Source organism: Chiloscyllium plagiosum, unplaced genomic scaffold (assembly GCF_037043375.1).
Source record: "Chiloscyllium plagiosum isolate Xiang-an unplaced genomic scaffold, Cpla_swu_hap1 HiC_scaffold_16, whole genome shotgun sequence".
Lineage (NCBI taxonomy): Eukaryota > Metazoa > Chordata > Chondrichthyes > Orectolobiformes > Hemiscylliidae > Chiloscyllium > Chiloscyllium plagiosum.
In genome coordinates this window covers 29,321,534-29,335,500 of record NW_028270154.1, presented here as the reverse complement: position 1 = coordinate 29,335,500, position 13,967 = coordinate 29,321,534, and the positions used below count along the sequence as shown (strand labels likewise).

Sequence of the window (13,967 nt, the reverse complement as noted above, 5' to 3'; positions counted from 1 at the left end):
AAGTATTTATGTTCAGTTATGTGCTGCTCCATGACAGCATTGCATGGTTGCTCCAGGGTCCTCATGCCCTTGCCAACACCTATGAGTCCACATTTTGGATAGGTGTTGGGTCAAGTGAAAACTGTTAAGTTCTTGTCATGCTTGATAAGTCTAAAAGAGGAACGTTCCTTTTCATAGTTTAAAGTATAACTTGCTGACAAAAGTACTGTTTGGTTAAGTGCTTCAGTCATTTGTGACAAAAATCTCAAAGCATGAAAACTTGCTGTGTCATCCTTAGAAATTGGAAGTTCTCATTTCTTTTTAAATGTTTTAAGTCTCAATGGGGTTAAAATCAGGACTTCTGTAATACATTATGTATTGTACACATGAGGTATCAGACTTCACTGTGAACTCACTTAAGAGTACAGGACATTTAACAATGATAGAAAATTAGGAAGAGGTGAAAGAATGGTTCTATTATTTAATGATGACATGCACATGATAGCACATGATTTATGTTCAGGAAACCAATATGTGAAACAGTTTGAGTAGAAGAAAGAAACGATAAGGGCAAGAAGTCATTTTGTAGTAGTTGTATTTGGTCCTTAGCAGTAACCACATGGATGTGGAGGTACAGTGAATATCACAATAATAATTATTTTGCATCTGTCTTCCCAACAAATCCCCAATCCACTGACCTACTACTAATCTTTGCAGATTTCTCAAGTTTATTTCAATTTGATACTGTCTCTAAGTTCCTTATTTATATAAGGATGATACATCCTTTGCAAAACACTTTTCTCACTACCATAAATCTTTGCCAAGAGTTCTTGAAAATGTTCTTAAAATTCTACCAGTACAACTCCTACGACCTGATTTCCCAGTACAATGGAACTAGCTCTGCTCTCAGTTGCCTTTGTTTACATTTAACTTATGGTTTGTGGAGCTACACTTCTCTTTTACAAAGTGAACACGACAGAATTTCATGTCATTATCATTATCACCTTGAATCTCTTTTACCATGAGGTAATTGATTTATCATATCTCATTACACATTACAGATCCAGCATAGCCTGCTCCTTTGGTTGACTAAAGAATAAACCGTTCTTGGTTTCCTGTTATTTTGCTGTGGCAAATATTCTGTAATGTTTAGGTTTCAGCCTCAGTCACACTTCAACTTTGTCTCTGTAATACCTATCAGTATTTGTATTAACAATTCATCCTTTTTTTATTACGGATACTCCATGCAGTCAGATACAGAAACTTAATTCTGTCTATTTTAGCCAACATCTCTGGCCTTACTTGCTATGAACTCTTACATTAGTGTATTGTGTTTCTTCCTGTTGCATTCTGATAATCATTATGCATATTGCTGCCCTGCCCTTTGTTTGATTAGACTAGATTAGATTCCCTACAGTGTGGAAACAGGACCTGTTGTTCCTGTTTATCATACCACCCCTCACTTGATCCCCTTGCACCATTATTAAGCTTAAAGTCCGCTTTATCACCCTTGTATGATTCACTGAAACACTGATCCCAGAATGATTCAGGTGTAGGTTGTCCCAACACAACAGTCCCCATTTCAGCCACACAATTCCTTGAGCCATGCATTCATTTCTTTAATCTCATTTATCCAATGCCATTCACTCATGGCTCAGGTAGTAATCCAGATTAGATTAGATTAGATATCCTATAGTATGGAAACAGGCCCTTCAGCCCAACAAGTCCACACCAACCCTCCAAAGAGCAACCCACCCAGACCATTCCCCTACCCTATATTTACCCCTTACTAATGCACCTAATACTATGGGCAATTTAGCATGGCCAATTCACCTGACCTGCACATCTTTGGATCGTGGGAGTAAACTGGAGCACCCAGAGGAAACTCACGCAGACACGGGGAGAATGTGCAAACTCCACACAGACAGTCGCCCGAGTTGGGACTCAAACCCGGGTCCCTGGCGCTGTGAGGCAGCAGTGCTAACCACTGAGCCACCATGTCGCTGTTTGAGATTCAGCACTGAATTTAGCCTTTAGCCGTTCATCCTACCTCAGCCGAATCTTTTTTCTGTGTTCTGAGGCGTTTAAAAGGCTAGATGCTGAGAGGATGCTTTCCCCTTATGGGGAAAATCTCAAAATAGAGAACACAGTTTCAAAATAGGGTGTTCCATTTAAGATAGAGATAGGAAGGAATCTTCTCTCAGAGGATCGTCAATCTTTGCAATACTGTGATTTTAGTTTCACTTTGAGTTTTGAGCAGTCCTGTGAAGTCCTTGGATCCCCAGATGGGAAGGGTGTGGTGAAACTAGATTACTGCAGACTATAGAGTTAGTGTTAGTCCCAGACCAGAACTATCAGGCCAAAACCTTACTTTTTGAAGCTGAGTATTATCAGATGCATCGGTAGCTCCAGGAAGGGATTTTCTTCAGTTCCAGTCTATAAATTAAAGCCACAAGTAACCTAAACATACTGAGGTGTTAAAGAGAAGGATTCTGCTGTGTGTACTGCATCATTGGTGTTTTTGTGAACTATCCAATTTGTTTTTTCAGGGACTGTACCAGAGGTGTGTTTTGAGCACTATACAAAAGCTGTTGTTATTTTTAACATTAACTAGATTGTTTGGTTAATTCTATTTTATCTTCATTTCTTTGGTTAATGAACATCAGTTGTATTATTAAGTAAAATCTGCAGCACTTCATTAAAGTAAATTTCAGACTTGGAGCTGAGTTGCCTAGTAATAACATCAGCTGGGATTATAACAATACTCCCCCTGTAGCTATGTAGACACCTGAGTCATTAATGAACCAAGGGTTATTGGTGGGCAAGTGCAAGTCGGAGGCTGGGAATCCTTCAGTAAATAACTCATTTCCTTTCTCCACAACATTTATCCACAATCTTCAACATAGAAGTCAGGAAAATAATGGAATTCTCTTCTTTTATCTGTATTAGTAAAGCTACAATACAGAGTTTATCTCATTCAAGGTAAAGTAGTTCAATTGATCAGTACCTCATCCACCAGCTTAGACATTCACTCATTCTACTACTGATGCAAAGTGAGAACAAGTGTGTGTTAGAGACACAATGTACAGCAGGAACTCATTAAACTTCCTTCAACAACACTTTCCAAACCTGCAATATTAACACCTAGAAAGGCAAGGGCAGCAGACTTATGGTAACAGCACCACCTCCGATTACTTTCCAAGCAACACATTATCCTAACTTGGAACTGTATCACCATTCATTCATTGTCACAAACAGCACCATGAAGGTACCTGCACCAGACAGATTATAGTGGTTCAAGAAGGTGGCTTACATACCCAAAGGTAGTAAGGGATGGGCAGAAAGTGTTGACTTAGTCTGCAACACCAACATCCCATAAAAGAATTTAAAGAGAGTTTCATCATGTCAGTCTAATGTTGGTTTCTGCCTCAAGTTCCTGGGTAAAGCATCAACATTCCAGATCAGCCATTGAATTTATAAGAATAGAAATTACCTGGGTATGCTGATTTTTTTTTAACAAAACAACTGCACAAAAATATTGAGCAGCATAAAGTTCTAAAACATTATCTAAAATAATGTATTTGGTTCTGACATCTCCAGGAACACACAATTAAGGCTGCAATCAGATCAACCACGATGGGCTGAATGGCCTACTCATGCTCCTACTCTTTGTTATGGCAACTCAAATATCAGGTAATAACCATCTCCAAAAGAAAATAATCTAACCACTTTCCCTCGACATTTATCATCATTGCCATTGCTGGATCTTATGCAGGAATACACAAAGATCAACTCAAGGATAGATGGTATACTTTTAACTGTTATTTGGCCCAAGGTCCAGTATCGTTAAAAGATTTTCATCACCTGGAGTTATCAAGTTCCATGTTTACAGATGTCTGATGTACTTCAACTAGATTTGGGAAAGGAAATAATATTCCTGTACTAGTTAGCTTTATAAAATGGAAAGAAACTTGTACTAACCTGAGACCATATAAAACTGTGCCATCTGGGTGCAAGCGGATCATTCGATTCTTTACAGTCACACCATGCACAAAAGACTTTTTATCATTAAGGAAGTATGTGTCAGGAACCCAGAGTTGATCAGCCACTCTGTTGTCCAAGGTGAGATTCAAAGGTATTTCTGAGTAGGATAGCCGTTTGTCCTGCCAAGCTTGCTGGAAGTACATTGTCAAAGTGTAATCCTAAAAAAGTAAAAGGTAAGAAATCATATTTTGCTAATAGTTCAAAAATCCTCTTTTATTTGGCTCAAAAATTATTTAGATTTTTGAAGCCAAAGAATTGCCATATCATTTGCACACATTATAATATCACAACACAAATTTAATTAATTTTGCTGTAAAATATTAGCCTTGCAGAGAATATTCTTTGCTCCATGATGAAGGTGGGGTCAACAACTAAGCATTCTAGGTTTAAAATAATAACATGAGAATAATTCTTTGTTTTTACAGGTATTTCTGTCCCACAAAGTAAATGTGTTTAGTTCTTTTTCAATAGTATTGTGCATTTATTGAATAAAAACATAACAACAGTGTGTGCTTTTTTTTAGATTAGATTAGATTACTTACAGTGTGGAAACAGGCCCTTCGGCCCAACAAATCCACACCGCCCTGTTGAAGCGCAACCCACCCATACCCCTACGTTTACCCCTTACCTAACACTACGGGCAATTTAGCACGGCCAATTCACCTGACCTGCACATCTTTGGACTGTGGGAGGAAACCGGAGCACCCGGAGGAAACCCACGCAGACACTGGGAGAACGTACAAACTCCACACAGTTAGTCGCCTGAGGCGGGAATTGAACCCGGGTCTCTGGCGCTGTGAGGCAGCAGTGCTAACCGCTGTGCCACCGTGCCGCCCACTATACGCTTCTATACCCTAAGTATTAGACAAAATTATCCTGGATTTTCTGGTTCAAAATACTGGCATAAACTAAATGGCTGGGACTAAAATATAGTTGGGAGTTGTTTTTCTGCACTTGAGTTTCTGGTATATGGGGTTCAAAGCCAACAGATGAGTCAATCTAAAACAGATACAACTTTATTGCAATGAGAATATATGCCATTTCTGATGTTTGGACGTGCCTTTACTGGATAAAATTTCCAACAGATTCCATGCAAAGTGCGCATTCTAGAACATAAAAATGTAAGAAATAGGCAAAATACTACGCTATATGGTCCCTTGAGTCTTCTCTGTTGTTCAAAGTATCAGGTCTGTTCTTCAACCAGAACTTCAATTTCCCTCCTTATCCTCAGAAGGAAACAGCTGTGGCAGTAGCTGGTTTTAAGAGCAATGGAATGGTTGCAGCACAGGAGGAGGCTCGTCAGACAATTGCATTTGAGTCAGCAATTTGAATGAGCAACTCAGTTATCCCCAGTTCTCCAACTTTCTCCTTAGTACCGTATTCTTCACTATTCAGGTAAATGACTCAATGCTGATTTAAAAAACATGATTGAATCAACTTCTAAATACTCTCAGATACTGTATTCCACATTTTATTGACTTTTTATGCATTAAAAACGTTTTCTCTTACATCACATTCAGTTCTTTTCCGATTCACTTTTAATTGGGTCTTTAACCTTCTGCCAACTGTGTCCAGACCCCTTATGATTTTGAACATCAATGTAAGATGTCCTCTCAAACTTCTTTTCTCTAAGGAGAACAACCTCAGCTTCTCCCATCTTCTCATGCAACGGAAATCAATCAATTCTGGAACAATTCTTGTAAAGCTTTTCTGCAAGAATTCTCTAATCTCTTCATATCTGTCAAGTATGATGCCCAGAATTGAGGTCAAACTGTTGGTTTATAATTATTCATTATAACCTCTCTGCTTTGGTATTCAATGCATTTGTCGTAGAATACACTCCACTTGACTGAATGAGTACAGGTCAAATAACACCCAACACTTGACACCATCCACTACAAAACAGTCAACTTTATTACTAGCACATCCACAAACATTTACTCCTTCCACCACTGATACTTTAGTCACGGCAATGTGTACCACCTATAAGATACACTGCAGAAATTCAGAGAACCTTTATACAGCGTCTTTTAGAAGAACAGGGGCAGCAGATACATGGGGATACCATACCTATAAGTTACCTTCTAAGCCAATCATCATCCAGACAATCCATTCTATCGGGGTTGCAGGGTTAAAATTGTGGTATTCCTACCTGACAGCATTGAGGTCTACTTAACAGCAAATGAACTGCAATGGTTCAAGAAAGCAGCTCACCATCATCTCCTCAAAGGCAACTAGGGTTTGGGCAATAAATGATGGACCAGCCAGCAATGACTACATCCCAAGAATGAAGAAGTGAAAATCTGAGGATCCCCTGATAATCTCTCTCTCAATCACCTTCAATCTCTCTCTCAATCACCTTCAACCACCTTTAATGATCTGTGTGATTATACCTCTAGGTTTGTTCTATTCTTGCAGCTCCTTTAGAATTGTAACCTTTATATTTTCTATTGACTCTTCTCATTCTTCCTATTAAAATGCATAACTTCAACTTTTCTGCAATAAATTAAATCTGCCACATATCCACCCACACCACCAGCTTATCTACCCCTTTTGCAGTTTATCTTGTTTCTCCTTGCTGTACATATCATTTCCAAGTGCTATGTTGTCCACAATTTTTGAAATTGTTATGTATGCACCCAAATCCAGGTCATACATGTAGAGCAAGAAAAGCAGTGGTTTCTAACACTGACATCTCACTTTCCTTCAGTCTAAGAATGAGATGAAACACTCTGGCAGATTATTAGGCAAGGATCCAAATTATAAAAACATACTAGTACAGCAGATTCAATATCATCATGAGGGTATCAAAATGTTTGACTAATCATAATGCTGAATGCATTCATTCAAACATTTAAACCATTGTGTGTAATGCTTTAAAAGGAATTATGTAAATTAATCCATGTCAATGTAACCAATAACCAGTATAGCCTGACTTATAATATCACACTAAAACTTCACAAAATATATCTGTAGACCCTGGAAAGTCTACCTGGTAACGATCATGGTCAACTCTTCTCAAGACTAGGTCAACAAAGATTCTGATACAAGAGTGAGATATCTACTATTAGGGTAACTGGAGCTGCCATGTGGCCTATGCTGGCAAAGTCAGTGACATCAATGTTCAGCTGTGGAGAAAGGCATGGCTACAATATTTAATTAGGAAATATGAAACAGTACACATAATGGATGGGCTAAAATTTGATACACAAAATCTAATACAAAAAAAAAGGTATCCATAAGAATAGATGTCATCTTGTCTGGGTGGCTTGCATCTATTTTGCGAAATAAAATGGAAGTTGTAATTACAGGGTGACTTAGCATAATCATTCTCTAGATATGTGGTGCAAGAAGATTGGAAAATGGTAAATGTGGTGTCATTGTTTAAGAAAGGATGTAAGGATATTATTAGATGTACAAGCTGATCAGTTTAACAGCTGGTCAGGATGTACAAACAACAATGATAGATAGAAAATGATAGGCACTCAAGAGGTTTGAATTAATTAAGGAAATTAACATGTATCTGTAATAAAGCAGGTCATGTTTCACTAAACTTCCAATTTTTTCATGAACAGGGTAGGTTCACAAAAGGGAATGTAGTAGATACTGCCTGTGTGGAAAATGTTTGATAAAGTTGCACATAAAGATTAAATAGTTAAAATTGAGGCTCATCCTATACAAAGGTCAGACTCAACTTGGACAAAGAATTGCATTCAACTGGAAACCATGGATTAAATAATATGGTTATTGGAAAAAAATTTCCTGATAGGAATGATATCAATGTACTGCAACAGGATATCAATAAGCTGATGAAAGATGAAGGTATGTCAAAAATAGAATTTATACAGAGATGTGTGAAGTGCTGTATTTTTATGAAGAGACAGGGAGAGACAATATGTGGTTAATTGCAAGTGAGTGTGGGGATGAGAGACTTGGGGACAGCAGATATTGGTGGATTATTGAAGATGGAGAAATATATTCAAAGAGTAGTCATCAAAGTATATGGGATCTTGGGCACCATAATTGGAAGTATTACATATAAAAGCAGGAAGGTTATGCTGAACATTTTTAAATTTCTCATTCAGCTACAACTGGAATATTAAATTCGACTCTGGTTACCAAACTTAGGAAGAATGTGAAATTCCTTCAGAGGGTGCAGAAATTTACCAGAATGCTTTCAAGGATGTGAAAGTTTCAGCAGAAAATTAAATTGAAGACACTCAGTTGTCCTCTTTGGTGCAAAGGAGGTCAAAGGGAGATCTGACAGGTGTCCAAGGTTATGAAAGGTCTGATAAGAATGATGTGGAGGTGCCGGTGTTGGACTGGGGTGGACAAAATTTGAAGTCACATGAGATCAGGCTATAGTCCAACAGGTTTATTTGAAATCACAAACTTTTGGAGCACTGTTCATCAGGCTCCTTCATCAGTGTTCTGAAAGCTTATGACTTTAAATAGGCCTGTTGGACTATAATCTGGTGTTGTGTGACTTCAGATTTTGTCTGAAAAGAAAGCATTAATTGATCTTACAAAGGTTCTAAGAACAAAAACAAATACTTTGGTTGCTAGGGAATCTTAAAATCAGAAAATGCTGTACGTGCTCAGGGTGCAGTGGCATCTGTGGAGTGAGAATAAGAGTTAACAGTGTAGGTCATGAATCTTTCTTCAGAAAGACTAGGGAATGAAGGCTTTGATGATTTTAAGTAAGTCACTGGAGAACTGTTAGGATTAACTTTGTGTTGTAGCAAGTGGAAATAACCTAGAACCAATGAGAAAAGTCTGAGCTTAGTCGACCTCTCTTCGTAAGACAAGCCCTCCAGTCCAGGCAACATCCTGGTAAACCTTCTTTGCACCCTCGCCAAAGCCTCTGTAGCTTTTCTATAATAGGATAACCATAACTGGACACAATATTCCACGTATGGTCTCACCAGGGTCTTGTAGAGCTGCAGCAAAACCTCACGGCTCTTACACTGTTAATGAAAGCCAAAACAGCATATGCTTTCTTAACAACCCTATCCACTTGGGTGGCAACTTTGAGGGATCTATACACTTGAACATCAAGATCCCTCTGTTCCTTCACACTGCCAAGAGTCCTGTCTTTATTCCTATATTCAGCATTCAAGTTCCATCATCCAAAATACATCTCTTCACATTTATCCAGATTGAACTCCACCTGCCATTTCTCATCTCAGCTCTGCATCCTGCCTATGTCGTGCTGCAGCCTGCAATAGCTCTCAATACTATCAATGGCACCTCCAACCTTTATGTCATCAGCAAATTTACTAACCAACCTCTCAACCTTCTCATCAAAGTCATTTATAAAAACTACAAAAAGCAGAGGCTCAAGAACAGACAGCCCTGCGGGGCACCACTCACCACTTACCTTCAGGCAGAATACCTTCCATCTACAACCACTTCTGTCAGCTAATCAATTCTGAATCCAGACAGCCAAATCTTCCTGTATCTCATGCCTCCTGAATTTATGAATGAGCCTACCATGGGGAACCTTATCAAATGTTTTGCTGAGTCCATATACACCACATCCAATGCTCGACCTTTGTCGACCGATCTTGTCACGTCCTCAAAGAACTCAATAAGATTTGCGAGGCATGACCTGCTCCTCACAAAGTTATGCTGACTGCCTTTAATCACATAAGCTTTTCCAAATAGTCATAAATTCTATCCCTCAGAATTCTTTCCAAAACCTTGCTGACCACAGACCTAAGACTGACTGGTCTGTAGTTACCAGGAACTTCCTTATTCTATTTCTTGAAAAGATGAACAGCATTCGCCTCTTTCCAATCCTCCGGTACGACTCCTGTGGAGAGTGAGGAAGCAAAGATCTTCACCAGTGGCTTAGCAATCGCTTTTCTTGCTTCCCGGAGCAACCTAGCTCCTTGAAAGTGGAGTCGCAGGTAGGATAGGATAGGATAGTGAAGAAGGCGTTTGGTATGCTTTCTTTTATTGGTCAGAGTACTGAGTACAGGAGTTGGGAGGTAATGTTGCGGCTGTAGAGGACATTGGTTAGGCCACTGTTGGAACACTGCGTACAATTCTGGTCTCCTTTCTATCGGAAAGATGTTGTGAAACTTGAAAGGGTTCAGAAAAGATTTACAAGGATGTTGCCAGGATTTGAGCTACAGGGAGAGGCTGAACAGGCTGGGGCTGTTTTCCCTGAAGCGTCGGAGGCTGAGGGGTGACCTTATAGAGGTTTACAAAATTATGAAGGGCATGGATAGGATAAATAGACAAAATCTTTTCTCTGGGGTCGGGGAGTCCAGAACTAGAGGGTGAGAGGGGAAAGATATAAAAGAGACCTAAGGGGCAACTTTTTCACGCAGAGGGTGGTACGTGTATGGAATGAGCTGCCAGAGGAAGTGGCGGAGGCTGGTACAATTGCAACATTTAAGAGGCAATTGGATGGGTATATGAATAGGAAGGGTTTGGAGGGATATGGGCCGGGTGCTGGCAGGTGGGACTAGATTGGGTTGGGATATCTGGTCGGCATGGACGGATTGGACTGAAGGGTCTGTTTCCATGCTGTACATCTCTATGACTAAATCTGGTCTGGCCCTGGGGACTTATCAATCTTAATGTTTGCCAAGATTTCCAGCACATCAAATTCATCAATCTTGATCTGTTCAGGCCTATTTCCCAGCTCCTCAAAGTTTTCATTCACAATAAGTTCCCTTTCCTTCATGAAGACCGAAGCAAAAAACTCATTTAGGGCTTTCCCTATCTGCCCAGACTCCACACACAAGTTCTTTACTCTATCCCTGACCCGCCCTACCTTCTCCCTGATCATTCTCTTATTCCTCACAGATGAGTAAAATGCCTTTCGGTCCTCCCTAATCCTTCCTGCCAAGCCTTTTGCGTAGCCATCCTGGCTATCCTCAGTTTATTTCTGAACTTTCTCATATGCCTGTAATCCTCTAAAGCTGTGCTAGATCCTTGCTTCCTCCACCTTATGTAAGCTGGCTTCTCACTTTTGATGAGAAGCTCCTCTGTTCACATCATTCAAGGCTCCTTAACCTTACCTCTTCTTGCCTATCTTGGAGCATCATTCGCAACAACTGCTCCTTAAATAGTCTCCACATGTCTGTTGTGTCCTTTCTGTGGAACAATTGCTCCCAATCTGTACTTCCCAACTCCTGTCTGATAGCATCATAATTTCCTTTTCCCCAATTAAAAATCTTCCCTTGGTAACTGCTCCTTTCCCTCTCCAAGGCTATGGTAAAGGTGAGGCAGTTGTGGTCACTATCACCAAAGTTTCTCACGCCGCGAGATCTGACACCTGCCCTGGTTCATTGCTGAGCACCAAATCCAAAACGGCCTCTCCCCTCGTCGGCCTGTCTACGTACTGAGTAAGGAAACCCCCCTAAACACAACTGACAAAAATGGCTCCATCCAAACCATCTACACTAAGGAGGTTCCAGTCAATATTGGGACAGTTGAAGTCACCCATAACAACAACACAGCTATATCTGCATTTTTCCAAAACCTGCCTGCTGGTGAGTTCTTCAATCTCCCTATTGCTATTAGAGGGTCTGTAGAAAACCCCCAATGAGGTGGCTGGTCCCTTGCTGTTCCTAACTTCCACCCATACTTACTCAGTTGACAAACCTTCCTTAACAGCCTTCGTTTCTGTAGCTGTGATGCACTCTCTGATTAGCAATTCTACACCCCCTCCTCTTTTTCCACCCTCCCTGTTCTTTTTACATGTTCTAAATCCTGGAACATCTAGCAATCATTGTTGCCCCTGTGAAACCCAGATCTCCATTCTGGTCACAACATCATAGAACATGGTTCAGTACTTGGGACTAAGTTCATCACTCTTATTTCTGACACTCCTTGCGTTAAAGCAGACACACTTTAACCAATCTCTTTGTTCCATCACATGAATAACCTTCCAGATAGATTCAGTATATCCTGTTACTTCCCCATATCTAACTTCCCACCCCCCTGCCAAACTAGTTTAAACCATCCCAAACCACATAAGCAAATCTCCCACCCAGGACATTTCTGCCCCTCCAATTCAGGTGCAACCCATCCTTCATGCACAGGTCCCACTTCCCCAGAAGGCATCCCAATGGTCTAGGTATCTGAAGCCCTCCCTCCTGCACCAGCTGCGCAGTCACGTGTTAAGCTGCACTCGCTGCCTGTTCCTCACCTCACTATCTCGTGGCACCAGTAGCAAACCTGAGATCACTACTCTACTCGTCCTGCTCTTCTGCTTCCAACCTAGCTCTCTGTAGTCACTTTTCAGATCCTCATTCTTGACTATATCATTGGTGCCAATATATATCACAATTTCTGGCTGCTCACCCTCCCCCCTTCAGAATCCTGGAAACACAATCGGTGACATCCCGGATCCTGGCATCGGGGAGGCAACATACCTTCTGGGAATCCCGTTTCTGACCACAAAATCTCCTGTCAATCCATCTAACTATTGAATCCCACTTAAAAATGTCCCACCAGCCATCATTTCTCTCTGCCCTCTCTCATCACTGCACTGTTCAAAATGGTGGCCGGACTCTTGAGCTAAGTTCCTTTTTAAGTGGGAAAAACTGACTTACCTGGCAGCCCTTGTTATGAATTTCAAGTACTCAAAGCCAAGTACTTTTTAAATGTTCTGAGGTTTCCTGCCTCAACTACCTTCCCAGTCAGTACACTCCAGATTCTGACTACCTTAAGTATGAAAAATATTTTCCTCAGATTTCCTCAAACCTTTACACCTTAAAATTATGCCCACTTGGTATTGACATTTCAACTGAGGGGAACAATTGGTTTCTGTCAATCCTGTTGCATCTCTTTTCATAGCTAAACTGTTCCATCCTGAACTTCATCTTGGTGAACGTGCTGTTTACCCCTTCCAGTGCAATTACGTCCTTCTTTGTCACTAAGATTGAAACATTCCATCCAATTACTTCTGCCAGTTCTTATTTTACCAGTCCTCTATGTTATGGACCAGTCCAGACCCCTCAAAACATTTTAAGAAAGTAGCTCGGACCCTAACTTTGCCAGTTGTTTTATGCAGTGTACAGTGAATATTCCAGGAGATGCAACAGATCAAATCACTTAGTTTGAAACAAAACAGAATTTACTTACAAGATTTCCAACTGAAACACAAATAAAAGGGAACAGAATACAGAAAAGCTTAACCTATCCAAAAACCCAACAGATTATCCCAACGTAATGATGCTGTTCAAAATACTTGCAACAACCCCATAAACACCCTTTGGCACAAAAGGTAAAATCAAATGCAGGGTCTTACAGGAGAGAATTCAGAGAGAGAGGACTAGCATGAATCTGCTTCTTTGGGTCCAGCAACTTTTTCAACACTACTGCTAAAAACTAAACCAGAGAAAAAATCTGAGCTGGGAGAACTGGCCACTCCCCTTTCATTGTACAAGTTTTTTTCAGAAACTTGAAGGCGTGATGCAGTAATATAGCTATAATCAAACTGGCACTAAAACCCTTCAACTTAGACTTTTTGGAGTCTGTGTCTTTTACGACCTCTCTGGAAAAAAAAAACCAAGGACAACATCTAAGCCAAACTTCTATAAAGATCCCCTCTGCCGTGCCCTGAATTTGCATCTAGTTCCTGTTTTATTGGTCTGTATTACACCCTGAATTCGTATTGCTCATGAGGCCCATCTCCTGCTCATTTGAACCTGGTCCCACGATATTTGCCAGCACCCAATTTTCTTTCTTGATCTGCAGAGTAGCTGACGGGTAATAATTGTCTTATCAGAGAGGTTCTATCCCTCTCTCCTTTAAATCTGTTGTCATCTTATGATCACAGCCGATGTTATGACCAAATCTGATCCCAGAGAGAAACCTGGCTTGATAGATTATATTTTGATTTGTATTAATTTTGATCTTATTGTCCTGCATATTTTACAGTAAGAATAAATAAAATAGTGAAAAGCTTTCATTTGTCACCA

At 40.2% G+C, this 13,967-nt stretch overlaps 1 protein-coding gene across 1 annotated transcript in view; it reads right to left on the bottom strand.

The window, feature by feature from the left end:
- The window catches only part of LOC122556558 (gamma-aminobutyric acid receptor subunit beta-2), a 265,659-nt gene that overhangs the window by 111,692 nt on the left and 140,000 nt on the right, over nt 1-13,967 (bottom strand). The window contains exon 4 of the mRNA XM_043703359.2: nt 3,961-4,181. Coding sequence (XP_043559294.1) covers nt 3,961-4,181 — 221 coding nt within the window. The remainder of the gene's footprint in view (nt 1-3,960; nt 4,182-13,967) is intronic.